The sequence below is a fragment of the Chaetodon trifascialis genome, chromosome 3, assembly GCF_039877785.1.
Source record: "Chaetodon trifascialis isolate fChaTrf1 chromosome 3, fChaTrf1.hap1, whole genome shotgun sequence".
NCBI classification, from domain to species: Eukaryota; Metazoa; Chordata; class Actinopteri; order Chaetodontiformes; family Chaetodontidae; genus Chaetodon; species Chaetodon trifascialis.
The window spans coordinates 3,039,274-3,054,929 of record NC_092058.1 but is presented as its reverse complement, the minus strand read 5'-3'; the positions used below and the strand labels follow the sequence as shown (position 1 = coordinate 3,054,929).

Here is a 15,656-nt window from a genome sequence, read left to right as displayed (position 1 = left end):
GGTTCACATTTATCTGTCCATCCTCTGCATAATCTGACCTTTCTCATCCCCCAACCCACTGCAGTGCTGGTCCCGCCTCCCGTACAAACCTCCTGGTATGTCTTCATTACCAGCAGCCGGGCAAGGTACAGCTACTTAAACAGGGATAAAAGAAGACACGGAGGAGAGGGGTGTCGAAGGACGTTTGGCAACAAAAAAACAATTCTACAGCGAGAAAGAGAGACGGTGAGAGACACGAAGTGAAACAAAAAAGAAGAACCTTTGCGAAAGAAACCAACAAAATTAGTGGTGAAGTGTTGAAAAAAGGGAGGGAGGAAAGTGGCAACTTGTGGACCAAAGAGGCAGAGAAATAAAGACGTGTAACAAGAAAGCAAAACGGGGGGGAGGAGGAGAAAGGAGTGGCACATCATAAAAACAAGAGAAATCGAGAAGCTGAAAACGTGACAGACTGACAGACGGCTGGCCCGGGAACCACAGGTAAGACGAGCAGAAATTTTGATCCTTTCTTGTCACGTTCAAGCAGTTTCAGGAAATCAGTTGATCGATGGACATGAAAAGCGAGGAAAGCACCACGTGTAGACGTGAAGCTCAAAGGCTCAGTGCATGTACTGTGGGAGAACTCTCCAAACATACTGTCCTCGTGCATTTACCCTTTGTGTCAGAGAAAGCACAGCTGAATTGGGTGGAAATCATCCTCTGTGAGCTTGTTAAAACATTCCTCTTCTGCCAGCTGCTTTTTAAGGATTTCCCCAGCTGTGGCCTGTGAAGTGCAGTCAGCGACGCGCCTTTCATGGCTGATATTAAAATATGGACCACTGATAAAAAAGAGTTAATCAGCGTTAAGCTGAAATGGAGCAGTTCTGTTCAATGTGTCCACTGTTTGGATCGATGTTCACACTCCTGTGAACGAGCCGGAGATTGATTAGGTTGTAAACTGCCTGAGCCCCGTGAGTGTTTACATAAATTTCTGCTGCAAATGCCGGACTAAGTAAATCCGTTTCTTCACGCCTGTACATGTGTTAACCTTTAATACAACATTTCGTGCAGTGGTAATGTCAGGACCGGGCACATTTTTCTGTTTCTGTCTGACACAAAGCGTCAGCACTGTCAGGGCTCCATCTATCGTCTGTGATCTGCGGCATTAGTGTGTTAGCAGCCTCGTCTAAATGAATCAATGAAGACCTGTCCTTGAAAATTCATTTTAAAGGAGTCAGCAGTGTTTTATCAGCGATGGCAGCATACTGTTATTCTTATATCAACAGCAGATTTCTGTCAGAGATAAAGATTTTGGGCAGGAGTCGAAACGTCTGCACTGAAAAACGTAACCGTCAGGATTCATTTCCATGCTTTATACTAAACCAAAACACATCATGTCCATAGCACAATTTAAGATGTTTATATAATATTTTTGCATTCAATGTTGCTCAGAAAGTATATTTTTAATGCCACAAACAGTTTTAAAATGATGGTCCAACGTTGAGGTGCTTTTTCATGGCTAGAGTCCGTAAAGCTGCAGCCAAATGTTTTATAGAAAGTGCTTATGAAGTCAATAAAACATTATGTGCTTCATGTCCAGTAAAAGTTTTATAGATGCGTCTTGACTGTATTTGCAAACTGACTTGTCAGTGGGAATACCGCAGACAAGATGTTCTCTGCCATCGTGTTGTAAAGAAGTGCATAAAAATAAACGAGCATTAACATGAACGCACATTGTCGCTTGACCTCTGCATGCTGATCCAGCTCTCCCTTAAAACACAGACCTGCACAGTGCTTAAAATCACGTCAAATACATGCAAGAGATCACTTCTAGGTTCGGATAACGGCAGTTTAAATTCATCAGCCGTTGTGCATCTCAGACGCTTTGTAATTAAGCATTTAGCTGTTAAGCATTATAATGTCGAAATAATGTTTTCTTTATTGAAACAGTTCCTGTAATAATGTAATAATAATATAATAATGAACAAAATAGTCTTATACTGTAAAATAGCTTCATTAACAACAGTCTGCTGTGTTACATAATGTTTGTCAGGAGGAATTCTGAGTAAACATCAGCATTTCAACCAGAAACTTGATGGTTGATTTAAGTCCCTCAGAAATCTGATCAGCGCATTTCCTCTGGCCTGTCATCCTGCTGAAGCCTTAAGGTGGAAAAAACAAACAAACAAACAAACAAAAAAAAAAACCGGCAGCATCATCCAGGCATTTTTCTGCTCCTAATACACTCAGACCACCAACGTTTTTCTGTTTTTAATTCTAATTTTTGTGTTTTGCAACACGCTGAGAAATCACAAAAACTCCAGAATTCCTCATTATTTCAGCCTGTTTGGTCCAGAACAGCACGGAGAGGCTTTTCGGTTACTCGTCGATCCTGATACAAAAAGTGCAACTGAAGCTTCAATTTCCAAATCGGCACCTAACCAGGAGGATTCGGCGAATAGATACGATCTTCCTCTGACCTTCCAGCAATTATGTCCAGATGTGAAACATTTACTCAGCGCTGCTTCTCACTCTCTGTGTGGTAGAAAAGAGATCAGAGTCCGTCTGTTGTGTGTGCCGGCTTGGCATCCTTTGCAGTGAACGCTCCGTAAGCGGTGTTGGAGATTTCCAGCGATTCAGAATCAGAAAGGCTTCGTCTCTGGTGCTCAGCAGCCGTTTGTCCCACGCTCGGCATAGAGTGAAGCCTGTTCTGCACAGCCTTAAATATCTGACAGTGGGGCTGTTTTCTGTCTGCGCAGCCGGAGCAAGGGCTAATAATGCACTGTATGGATTCTCACAGAATGATGTGAAGTGACAAATTAATGCGATCATGGTGTGTGCACACACGGACGCAGGTCGCTCTGAATACTAACATTACGCAGGAAACCAGACGACGCGCTTTCATGTTACTGTGAAATGTGAGCAAACACGCAGCAGGTTTCGTAATCAATTTGGAATTATATTATAGCCTTTTTATTTAAGTGTGTTAGCAGTGGAAGACCTTGTTTTCTGACTGTGTGTGTGTGCTGTACTCAAAGTGCATCTACTGCGCAGATGTGTGTGAGCTGAGCTGACTTCTGTAAACCTTTGGAGGCTCTTTGAATCGATCAGCGTCACAGCCATGTTTCCCTCGTCTGAAGCCTTTCTGTGCACAGTCGTATGTGTTTATTAGAAACCCAGTTACACGTATACTGAACGCAGAAACTGAAAAACCAGACCAAAACCAACAATGTTATTCCTCGGTGCTGTGGAGTTCCATATTTGTCCAGAAACTGCTAAAAACGAATCCATGACATTGTTCTTTATCACACAAACACACACCATAGTTTATGTCAACTTACGCCGTCCTGCCGCTCTGAATACTGACGAGAGCGCCAAATGCGGATTCATCCGCCGCTGAAAGTAGTTCCCAACACATGCGTTGTTTCCTCCTCGCAGCCACAGACTGTTTTAGGAAATTACTGACAGTAAGAGCCACTGGGCTCAGGGTCTGAGAGACGGACTCACACCTCGTTGGTTTTAGGCTTTTCATGGGATTTGTCGACTGTGAAAACTGAAGCTACAGCAGTAACTAAATGTTGTGTAGCGTGTTTGCTGTGTAACGTTTGCACTGGTAAATATCGCAGTTACGAGCTACACGCCGACGTAAACGGGCCATTGTTTTTTTTAGTTTGAATGTTTTAATGAGCGCCTGGCAATGGTCAGGAATTAACGAGTCATTAGTGAACAGACGACGGGCTTCGCCGTCGCACAGAGTGACTTCAGACAGTCGTGGGACACGGTGACACGCTTTCACTGTCGCCTGATTGGTCGTAAACGTGACTTCTCGTGCTACCAAACAGGAGATGAGCTGGAAATATGGGAAGATGGACTCTCCTGTTTAAGAAGTCGAGTGAAAGCAGCAGTAACAGATTCATCACTCCGACTTTAACGCCATTGTTTATTTTCACACCGGTGTTTCCAAACAACAGAATACAAATCGGCCATATTTTCTCTGCAGGAAACTCCCCGTTGTTACCTGCTGCCGCTGGGAGCATTGTCTTGAAGTCATGACAAGAGAGGAATGGAATATAATCTGTATCGCATTACGTTGTGAGACGAACCTCCTCCCGACGTTGCTCTATTTTTAACGGTCTGTCCGGCTCGGGCTCACAGTTTGAAATCCTGACACGAGAAATGAAACGTCAACAGGTTGTGGAGGGAGAGAGCGGCTTTAATGTGCTGGATGACACGAGAGGAGAAACAACCCTGGCATGTTATTATTAACATGGTGGATGGCATAGATATTATCTACTTCTGGCATATTTGCTCAAAAAACAGCAGCGAATTTAAGTTTCATTATTTTTTTTTTTCCAACGTGGAACTGAGGGAAGGTCTTTGCTGATTAGAAGAATTTTTGGCGACCTGCGGCACCGCTGACAGATGAAAGCAGCGTGGAGAAGCCTCAGATGTCACATGATAGACGCAGACATTAAAACCAACGTGGGGTTGATTTGTCCTCCTGACGTCGTCCCCTAAAGAGTCCTGTCCGTCCTTTAAGACCTCGCTAACAGGCAGACGGAGCCGAACCTCTGAAGGGACAGCCTGCTATCCAGGCTTGACCTCTGACCTTTTTTCTAGCGGCTTCTTGGATTGAGAAGCAGATTTGGAGCCGTGTAGTTTGGTGTGCAGACGATTATTATTTTACTGAGTTTTAAGTCCATAAGGAGTCAAATAAAGCCTTCACTGAAACATTCACTGAGCCGCCGAAAAACACAGAGAAAACTGTTTATAGACTTCACTAACTGGAGTCTGTGGATGGATTTTATATATATAAAAAAGAGGTTATTGCAGTGAAAAAAAATACACATTAAATGACACAATGCAGGGACAGAAAACACAAATCACAATTACTGTAAAAGGAAAGCCAGCAAAATCTTGATGAAACGCACTGAAGTGACCTTTTTGAACATGGATTCAAAGTAACTATAATTTTCATCCGTTTTCACTTCTTTTTGTTTGAAAAGCTTTGTGAGCAACACTGAACGCAGCGTGATAACAAACAAATAACATAAATATAAAATACAAAGTAAAAAGTGAATCTACCTGAACATATATGAAGAAATAAGACGTGTAAAAAGAATACGAACAGTATGAAGGCATGAAAATCAAAAAGCTAAAAACAAAATGTGCCTTAAAGTCAAATGGCCTCTGTGAATATATTTATTCTGAGCTACTTACACTTGAAATCTTTGTCTCACTTCGATGTGAGCGTCTTCTTCACCAGCGTCCAAAGCCTTTTTGGTTAAGCTGAGCTTTTAATTGTGGAGGACGAGACGAGGCCAGACGTTCGTCCGTCTCAATGCGTTTCTCTTCTCATTTTGCATTTGTCAGAAGAGCAAACTGAACTGGATTTGCACACTTTTCCCAACTGGTGTAAAACTTGACTGCAGCTTTCCTTGAAAATCCAAAGGATCTGACCTTTCACAAGAAGAATCAGTGTGATGAGCCAAAGACTGTAAACACTGTGTTCCCGTCTACGCTTAGCCCAGGCTACAGTGCCAAGAAGTTTGACGTTGTTTTTCTGGCTGAAATTGTGAAATTTTGTAAATTTCTGTGTCCCCAGAGAAATTAATAATCGAGCTGGAAACTTTCACACAGTCCCTGAATGCCTCAGGAGTCTGGTTACAGACACATTCATGGACTCTGTACTGTATTATTCAATGTCGGCTTCTTTTGCTTTTAACATTTAATGAAATAATTCAAACTTTAAGCTCTTTCGCCATCACTTTGATACGAGCATTAACTCAAAGGAGATGCGTGTGCCACCACGGGCACATTTACTGGAACACGCTGAAGACATGGATCAGCAGTGGAAAAGGGGCTTATGTTGCATAAACTTTGGGAGGACATTTTGACATCTCATTTAAATTCGGGCACGGAGCTGAGTCGTCATTGGAATTCATTGCAACTGCTGTAAATCTTTCATGAAGGAGCAACGTGTGTGTGTGTGTGTGTGTGTGTGTGTGTGTGCGTGTGTGTGCGTGTGTGTGTGCGTGTGTGTGTGTGTGTGCTGGAGATGTGCTCAGTTCTTCATGTAAGATCAAAACAGACTCAACCTTCATCAAAAAACAGTCCTGTGAGCTCTTTTTTTAAACTCTATTAAGCAAACAACTGCAGGATGAAACTGTTTTCCACAAGTGCTCAAAGTCTTAAGAGACATGACAGCTAATGACCTAAATGTTTGTATATATTTGTATCATTATTACAAAGAGAACATTTTAATGTTCTAGTAAATTTTTTTTTTTATTTCACTAAATAAATTAATTTAGTATTTATCCGCACACACTCAGCTGCTCTATGGAGCCTGAGAGGTGAAACCCAGGGCCCAAAAATAATGCCGACTGTCAGCGGCATCGATGACGCAGCTGGACTGTAGGAGGAGTCTCTGCGAGGACAGATTTCACTGGACAAATGGAAGAGACGGGGCGTCCCACAGGCCTGTCCTGTTGTTCAGGTCTTTCCACTGTTAAATTAAATGTGGACTGATTTTAATTATTTGTCCATGTTTGTCAGGATTTATTCTTTTAAAAGGTGAAAACAATGTATTTAATTATTACAATCCAGAAACATTATTGCAGTTTCATTAACAGTTTCACTGTTTGTCACCAGTGTCCCAACATAGTTTTGTTTCTTCCAATAAGTTTGTTTTTATTATGTTAAATTGTTCGTTTTGTTCTAAATAAATATATTTCAGCCTCTTTCGCTCGCAGCTCTCTAAATCCCTTGTTATGAAAAGAAACCTGAAGGTGTGTGTGAAGCATCGTGTTTTCCTGCTGTTTCTTTCTTCTTCTCCTTCTTTTTCCCCCCACTAATTAATTTTTTAGAAGCAATTAAGAATAATAAAAAAAGCAAAGTAGTCGAGCGAACTTTAAAGAAAGTAAAGCAGGCTCGTTTTTATTGCCAGCCTCCACGGTGATGAAAATTACGGCAACATTATTTCAAAATGGGAACCAGGCTGCCGGAGAGCCGTGATGTTATTCTTCCTCCAGTTACACCACAGTTTCCTCGACATGTTTCTTCAGAAAATATTAGTGTGTGTGTGTGTGTGTGTGTGTGTGTGTGTGTGTGTGTGTGTGTGTGTGTGTGTGTGTGTGTGTGTGTGTGCAAACATACAAAGCGCAGAGATCCTTGGTTTACTTTCTGCGCGGTACATGTCAGATGTTTTGCCTCTGTGCGGACAGAAAAGCCGGTCTGAGCATCTTTGATGTCAGAGCTGCTCTCTTCTTCAGATTGTCGGCTAAAATACAGTTTTTGTCTTAACTCTAAGCCTCCGTCATATGAAGTCAAACGCACGTTTAAATGCTTTTTAGCTTGATTTCTGTTGTCAGTCGTAGTTTCAGATTTATTACACCAGCCTGAAAACTGCTGTTTGCCAGCGAGAGCCAATTGTTTAGAGACACATTTGTTGAAACCAATACCATCTGTCTGCTGCCATGCTCTGTGTTCACCTACTGCACTCTTCTTGACTGTAATCTAATAAAAGTGCACCTAATCTCATGAAAGTATGCCCCCCCTCAGCAGAGCTGCAGTCCTTCTAACTGGACAGGACATAACCAGGGCTAATGACCGCCAGTTTACAAATAATCAGGTGATTTACAGTCATCAGTGGAAACACTGAAGTCACTCTGTGCTTCTCGCTGATCAGCCATCTGGTCTTGACCAACACATGTGATCAGAGGGGAAAGGTATGAGGAATGTCACTGCATCTCCACGTTTCCTGCAAAACCACCATTTCAAATCAGCTGAACCCCATTTTTTTCTGGATCATTAGAGTTATGCTATCCACTTTTTTTTTGCCAGAAGCAGTTTTTCTTGAGTGTGCGTGTGCATATAAATTTGCACATGCACACAAAAGTGCTGGCGGCAGAGGAAAGCAGCAGGCCAGGCGTTTGCTCCTTACAGGCCGGCCCCGACGATCAAAGCCAGCAGACTCATATGGAATATATTCATATGTTAACAGACGCCCACGATGTGAGATTTTTCCTGAATGTATATTTTAACGATGAATCGTAAAATTCAGTTCAGTTAATATAAATTCATTTTAACCTGATGGTGGAGCCTCGTTTTTTTCAGAATGTGTGTGTCGTCACACAGTTCACACACAAGCAGCCTGAAGTCAGTTATTAAAACAAAGCCATTAAAATGCTGATATTATGACAGTCGCATCAGCACCAGAGACGGCACTAATATGACAGTTACAGATACAATAGTTGATACTGGCAAACACACACTAAAACTATTTTTCCATATCGACAAATACACAAAAATGATATGGTTAATACGACTGTGGCACCGTGTGCTGGCAAAGAGCCAAAACTTAACACTATCCAGCAGTACCTGTGCAGGGTTTCCACCCTGGGCTCATCTGGAAATACACTGCGTAATTCTTCCTGATGAGCTGCGATAGAAGGGCTGCACAGATGCACCGCTGCTGGTTTCGACACAATAACTCAGGCCCAGGTCGTGGTGGTGGTTTAGGCCGGGGGAGGGGGGGCGGTGGCTGCTGGCGTGATGTCAACGCTATTTCCTGTTTCACTACTAGAATTTAAAAACTGCCAGAGGGTGCTGATTCTTTTAGAGTTGCAGCATCTGGTGAGTGACCATCCTGGTTAGGTGAGCTTTTCCTGCAGAGCACACAGAGGCTGTCAGTTGCAACATGATATTCCATACACTAACATTTGGATGAAGCACACATAGATCCAAAAACAACAGCAATGACGAGAATGAATCACAACCACTAAAATATATGATAATAACGACAATAATCCTGATTTGTCCAGTCCCGAGAAGCCGTCGTGCAGAAAATCATGTTTCCTGTCAGCGTGTGCCACCATGTGTGTGTGCGCACACACAAAACGATAAGGTCAGGAGATCAGATGAGCTGCTGAGCGTCGACTAGTCGTGCCTTCAGTCATGATCAGTCGTACGCAGAGAGGCAGCAGATGTTTCCTGTGTCCCTGCAGTGTTGTTGGTTTGTGCTGTGAAAATATAATACTTTGTATTTGTGTTAGTGTTTACTTTTCCATCAAAGTCAAATGGGAAAAAAAAAATTCACTCTTGTGAATCACATCTCATGCAAACTGTGAGAGCTCCACCCATCATGAGCAACGACCCCACCAGCAGTGGACTTACTATTATTTAACATTTCAAAAAATGACTAAATTACCCAAATGATGCATCTTCTCAAGATCAGTTTTCTTTATTTTTTCCAGCCCGGGACATGAAATGTTGAGTTTAATATCTAGATGTGAATCGCCGATAAGATGTTAATGACGATGATCTTGTCAAAATAAGAAAGATTCCACGTAACAGCCACCATGCTTCAACTATTTGAACTGCAAAAAGAGTCAACACGTGCTGTCCAAACTAAAGATGCAGCAGTAATCAGCCAGCGCAGATTATCGTTAGCTCTTCAGTAATAGCTTTAGCACCGTGGCACTGACCTGTCGTTGCTCTGACAGAACACTGCAGCATATTAAAAGATGTGTGTAAACTGCTCTTTGCAGGAGCTCTCCATTCAGCACCACATAGCCGCTCCGCCAGAAGCACTTTTTTCACGTCAGACACAATCAGAGAATCCTTTCTGACCTTGCAGCTGTCTCACAGTTGCCGCCTGCTTGGCCCAGCTGGAGGTGACGGTGTCACTGTTGCAGTTTTTTGGCTCACACTTTCTTCTCGCAGTGCTCTTGAGAGTCATTCGAGGTGATCAGGGGCGTTTTCTCATGTTTGGTTTTCCTTGCTGGCAGCTTGACGCACTCTCGTGTCTCTCTTCAGCTTTGACAAAGCCTGCTTTTTGCTGTTAAATACGTCTAACCTTTGCTCCACCTCTTGCTAAATGAAAATCTGTTTACACCTGAACTGCAATGTATTTTTTATCTTCATAAATCTGGGAGTATTTACTGCATTTGTGGAGCTTTCGGGGCTTTTCAAAGCGCCGGTGCCTCTTTTGTTGTAGTGTAAAGTTAGCTGATTTTCTCACCCCATATCCATCTGGTTCAGATCAGACTTGAGATGAGACTCCCTGCAGCTTTTTGCTCCTTAAGCTAATTGGAAAATATCACATCTAAGTCAGGACTGACGGGAAACATTCGTCACTAAAGTCTAGACAGGATTTTCTCGAGTCAAATAAACAGATTTAGCATCCCGGCAAGCATAAGTTTGATGATATGCAGGTCAAAAGATAGACTGATAAATACTATCTGAACCTTCATCCGTAAATGGCCTGGAATGGTTTAATGTTTCTACTTAGAAGATAATCTAATGATGTGATATTTTCTTCTTCCTGCTGTTTTACAGCCCGCGTCTCATATCTGGACAGCAGCATGAAGAGCAACTCGACTTTTGACTTAGTGTTTCGCCCACACATCTGCGTATTTTTGTTGCATGTTAACTTCCCTGGTGAGTTTTCTGTCGTTGTTTCACCTCTTTAAATCATTCGGCTTTGAAAATGGATCAACACACTAAAGCATGGTTTCCAAAACCTCATGGAAAACAGCCACTCTGATCCTCTGTTGATGCTTTAAAGTCGAACCAGACGCCGCGCAGGAGACGTATCAAGGTGGATTGAGGTACTATTTGACAAATACAATGTGTGTGACATTCCTGCTCGATGTTTCCACGCTTTCAAAGGAACTGCTTAATGCTCACAGTTTTACTCCACCCATCGATTTTTTTCAGTATCAAACATTTAAACCCCTGCGGGCTTCAGAGGTGCTGTGAAGAGTTGTGTCACTTCCTGCTTCACAGAGAAGAGTGACTGTGATCAGCTTCATGCCACTTACAATCGGATCCAAAGTTGTCATGGATGAAAAATGAATCAAATCGTTAAATCTCTTAAGCGAATAAATGCGTAGTCCACAGTTGTGTCAGGGTTTTTTTTTCCTTTTCTTCCCAGTTTTGTGGTTTTTGTCAGATTAATAATGGCACATGACACCTTTGAACTCCACATGCCGCACCATTTTCCAAAGAGGAGTTCACTGAATTGCTACTTAATTTTTTTTGTAACTTAATTTTTTTCAGGGCAGCATTAATCATCACTGCTGTCGATGTCAAAGGGAAAACACAAATAATGTATCAGTCTATCAGCCTGTCCTGCCTGTCACACTGTCATATTCTGACTGTGGAGCTTTTGTCTGTCATGATGTTCAACATTCTCCCCTCGCAGCTGCAGTTCAGGCAGTTTTGTTAGTGACTGTACTAAAATGATCAAAATAAGTAGATTAATAAAAAAGCAAAAGACCCCAAAAAAGCAAGATATTTTGGACCTTCCCCTTCTGCAAGAACAAGTACTGCAATATCCCCAAATATCTCAAAATAATACTACTGTATTGGCACAACTTATAAAATATTGTCCCTTGTCCCTCTACAGTGTGAATTAATAGTCTTTTTTAAGCATCATGCATGCTGTCCTGGTTTTCAGCCCGAACATACAAGGACAATGACACATGCTGCTAAACCTTAACAAAACTTTATGATGCTCAGTCAGAATAGAGAACAGTTAAAGGTTGAAAAAAAAAAAGTATTTCAGTATTTACACACACAAATTCAACAGAAAGTCTAGGTTTATTTACCTATAACATTATTTTATCTCAACTCATCTGTGTATGCATTTGTAAATCACTAAAAATATTAATAATTCACAACTTACAGAATATTCTTTCCATATATTTTATGTTGTACCAGCATAAATGAAACACACCGTCTGAAAACCCCATATCGGCACTTTCAGCTGGTTTTGTAAGTCTGTCTGTACATGATATTTAAATAAAGTTATGTTACCTCATATTTAATATTTAAGTTTGTGATACTACAGCAAAAAGGTGAATTAAGGGCGACTAAAGATTAAAGTTATTATTGTCACATAACATATCGCTGACACGTCTAACCTTTACATAACTTCAGGATTTCAATCCCTTGACAGGATGTGTTTACATTATTTCGTCTACCCTCCAGTAATGCAAAACAAGGACTGCAGCCAACGAGCCAAGAACCGAACCAAATTAAATACAGTTTCTACAACATCCTGCTATGAGGAGATGAGATTTACCAACTAGATGAAGTTTCAGACGTAGAAAATGACATTAAAAGTCTGGGTGAAGATCAGTGGTGCTAAACAGAAAGAAAAAACGTCTGGTGTTGTTCCAACGACCTGAAAGAGCAGAAAAACAGACAGAAAGAAGTAACACACAGCCTGGCTGAACCTTTGTACAGGCCTTAAAGTGGTAACCCTACCTAGCAGCTCAAGCTACACTTCCCACAGTGCTTATCTCCATCATCTTCTGTCAAACGGACAAAAAGAAAAGAAGATAACAGCCAATGTACAACAACACATGCACACCAAGTGAGGTAGTCCAGATGTTCCTCTCCCCAGCAACATCTTCCAGCTCCTGCTGGAGGATCCTGAGGTACTCCCAAGTCAAAGGAGATGTATAATCCTTCAAGTAGGTTCTGGGTCTCCCTGGGGGCTCTGCCTGGAACACCTCAAAAGGGAGGTGCCCAGGAGGCAGCCTTATCAGATGCCAGAAACCACTTCAACTGGATCCTTTTGACATGAAGGAGCATCAGCTCTTTTCTGGGCTCCCTCCAGATGTCTGAGTTCCTTACTCTGTGTAAGGGTGAGCCCAGTCACACTCCAGAGGAAACTCATTTCGGCTGTTTGTATCGGCAGTTTCATTCTTGTATTCATGGAAAGGGGCTGGAATCACGGATCTTAATCATCAAAGGGCAATATTTTGATTGATTTTTGGGCCCTGTTGCTGATCTTCCTGCCAGTTTTGGTGCACTTTTGATTGGGTTTAATTATCTCCTGGTCTATTTGGACAAAGTCTGTTCTCAGGTCCTTTTAGGATGGGATCCCTGTAAAAATGTGCATAGACATTTAAAAAATGTTTTGTGTGGCACTGGCAATATTGCCTATAGCAGCAACCTGATCAGACAACACAAAAGCAAAGTTATCTGCAAGAAGAATTGAGATGCATTGTGTCAGACTTACAATGAAGCATCAGGGCCTGGTTATTCTTTCAACAAACCACCACCTGGCATTTATCAGAAGGTTTTCAGCAGCACACACTGGAATGATTCAAAAAGCAGCAGAAGTCAAACTGTCACTGTGAACCTGCTTCCAAATTCCAGGCAGACAAATGGTTGTTATAATGCTGAGGACAGCAGTGTTATCCAACGTGCCCGGAAGATGACGCTCACTGACTTTGGTGACACCCTGACTTTTCATCATGCCACCACCATGTTAACATTTATAAGATTGAGTGAAATGTCTTGTTAACTGTTAGATAGATGACTTAGACTTAGATGATTTCTACATTTATCCCAATTTGGGAAATTATTTTGTTGCAGTAGCAATTAAACATACAGCAAACACAAGATTTATACATAATTATTTAGAAAAAGTAACAAAAAATATAAACAGGAATAAAAATAAAAATATAACTAAGTAAAACTAAATATAGTTATATAATATGTATTCTAATATATAATACATATTATACAATATCATATAATAAAAATACAATATAACTAAGTATATAAATAGTATTCACAGTAAAAAGTGATGGAGAGTGGGATGGATTTTCCATGAAAATTGAGGCAAACATTCATGTTCCCTAAAGGATGTTATTTATGTTATTTTTTTCATCCAGTGCCATCATGAGGAGAAAAAATACTTTATGACTAAATACCTCCAGAACTAAAGGCATTCTATTCTATTCTACATCAGTATGTTAACATTGTCATGATAGCATCCTGACATTAGCATTTAGCTGAAAGCATTACAGAAACTGTATGAAACCAGAATAACTGATAGCTGATCAATAAAGGGAAAGATGATAATATGCAACTTGATCACACAAAGATGTAGCGCTGAAAAAAGGCTAGCAATGTTGAAAGGGAAGACATCTTCACTTTAAGTTAAACAAAATTAAAATGTTGTGGAATTTTGGTTAATTTATGGTGTTTCTATTCTGATTTTCTAATGCACAAAAAGTTGTCTCCTATTGCTACCAAAGGTCTCCCAGCAGTGACCAAACCTTGTGCTAAGATGATGATTGGAAAGTGTTTGCTTTTGACTTCTTGCTGGGAGATTTAAACTTCATACAAACATTTATCCTCGGTGTCCTTTCTCTTCACTTGTGTTCCAGAGAAAGATGCATGCCTTCCTGCTGCTCGGCTGCTTCGTCCTCGTTGTGACAGACTACTTCCTTTGCTCTGCCCACATGATCCCTGATGAGAGACTCTCCACCAATCGGGTATCTGTATCTACCGCTCTGTCTCTAAGCCATGAGATCGGCCCGCCTCCTGTAGTTATTGTAGGTAGGTCTGTGAGTTTAAACTGTAATGTTTTCAATTATTTTGTGAACAGTCCAGATACTATGGCACCGTTTAAATTTAAAGCGCTACATTAATACAGTCCATTAATCGTAAATGTCTCAAATTTTGAATAAGTTATTCCTTTTAATGTTCCTGGTCATGTTTATACTATACTTGCATACTGGTGTTTCCTGATGAGACACACTGGCTACAAGCCAGACTGATAGTCATGGAATTATTATTATTATTATTATTAGTAGTAGTAGTAGTAGTAGTAGTAGTAGTAGAAGGAGGAGGAGGAGGAGGAGGAGGAGGAGGAGGATAGTAGTATTTTCTGCTGTGAAAGTAGAGAAGCATCTTTATTTTCTGATGTTTTATTCCAGAGTTGCCTAAACCAGCAAAGAAGAAGAAAACAAGGAAACCAAAGAAGGTATGACCCCAAGAAAGGCTATATTGATTGCTAAATTATTAGTTATAACTCAATATGTATGAATCAATATGTTCCCTGTTCGACAAAGCAATATCAATTCAAATCAATGTTCAGCTGCTTCTCATGGTCTTGACCATGAGATATAACTGAAAGCTGAGAAGATGGTAATGAGTGGAGCTTTTGAGCTGAGATGTTTTCTCTTGCTGTGCTTAAATGTATTTCTTCATCTTCTCTGCTTTACCTTATTTTGCTCACATATTGTAAACCTCTCTCTCTTTCTCTTTCTCTTTCTCTTTCTCTCTCTCTCTCTCTCTCTCTCTCTCTCAGAACAAATTTGGTGTGAAGAAGCACCCTCCTCCTCCTGCTAACTGCATTCCCATGGGGGGAAGCTGTAAATCTCCAGGCAACGTGTGCTGTGATGTTTGTGCCTTTTGCCAGTGTCGGCTCTTCAGAACTGTCTGTTACTGCCGAATGGGCAACCCTCACTGCTGAACAGCTGCAGCCCAGTCCAGCTCCAAGCAAACAGAGCAAAAGCCCACACTAAAGAAAACCACTCAAAGTGAACACTGTGAGAGGTGAATCCCTTCTAGTCCTTGGTTTGTATCTTTGCCTAAAATTCACTGCATGAAAGCACTTTATCACAGAAGACTGCACCACAGTGAACTTTCCTAAAATTTTACAGGGTATACTCCTTATAGCACTGCAATGAAACTCACAAATAAAATTTTTATTTTACTTTGAGCTTTTAGCACGCATGAATAGGATGTTTGCTCAAACACATTTATATATTGCTTTATTTTTCCACATTTTTTACTGATACTTTCATTACAATGGGTATCAAATATTTTATGACACCTTGCACAATAAAGTTTTTGTAATGACAGTGTTA

At 41.0% G+C, this 15,656-nt stretch overlaps 1 protein-coding gene across 1 annotated transcript; it reads left to right on the top strand.

The window, feature by feature from the left end:
- Positions 1 to 458: 458 nt before the first annotated feature.
- asip1 (agouti signaling protein 1) lies at positions 459 to 15,466 on the top strand. The gene is made up of 4 exons (XM_070959459.1): positions 459 to 477; positions 14,169 to 14,340; positions 14,721 to 14,767; positions 15,095 to 15,466. Exons 2-4 carry the CDS (start codon positions 14,175 to 14,177, stop codon positions 15,257 to 15,259), a joined length of 378 nt encoding a protein of 125 aa, XP_070815560.1. The 5' UTR covers positions 459 to 477; positions 14,169 to 14,174; the 3' UTR covers positions 15,260 to 15,466.
- The last annotated feature ends 190 nt before the right edge of the window (positions 15,467 to 15,656 follow it).

Bases quoted from the DNA above. Each gene is read 5' to 3' on its own strand.
- asip1 (XM_070959459.1), top strand. From the start codon at position 14,175: ATGCATGCCTTCCTGCTGCTCGGCTGCTTCGTCCTCGTTGTGACAGAC. The intron at 14,341-14,720 runs GTAGGTCTGTGA...GTTTTATTCCAG, and splicing joins GCCTCCTGTAGTTATTGTAG to AGTTGCCTAAACCAGCAAAG. The intron at 14,768-15,094 runs GTATGACCCCAA...TCTCTCTCTCAG, and splicing joins AAACAAGGAAACCAAAGAAG to AACAAATTTGGTGTGAAGAA.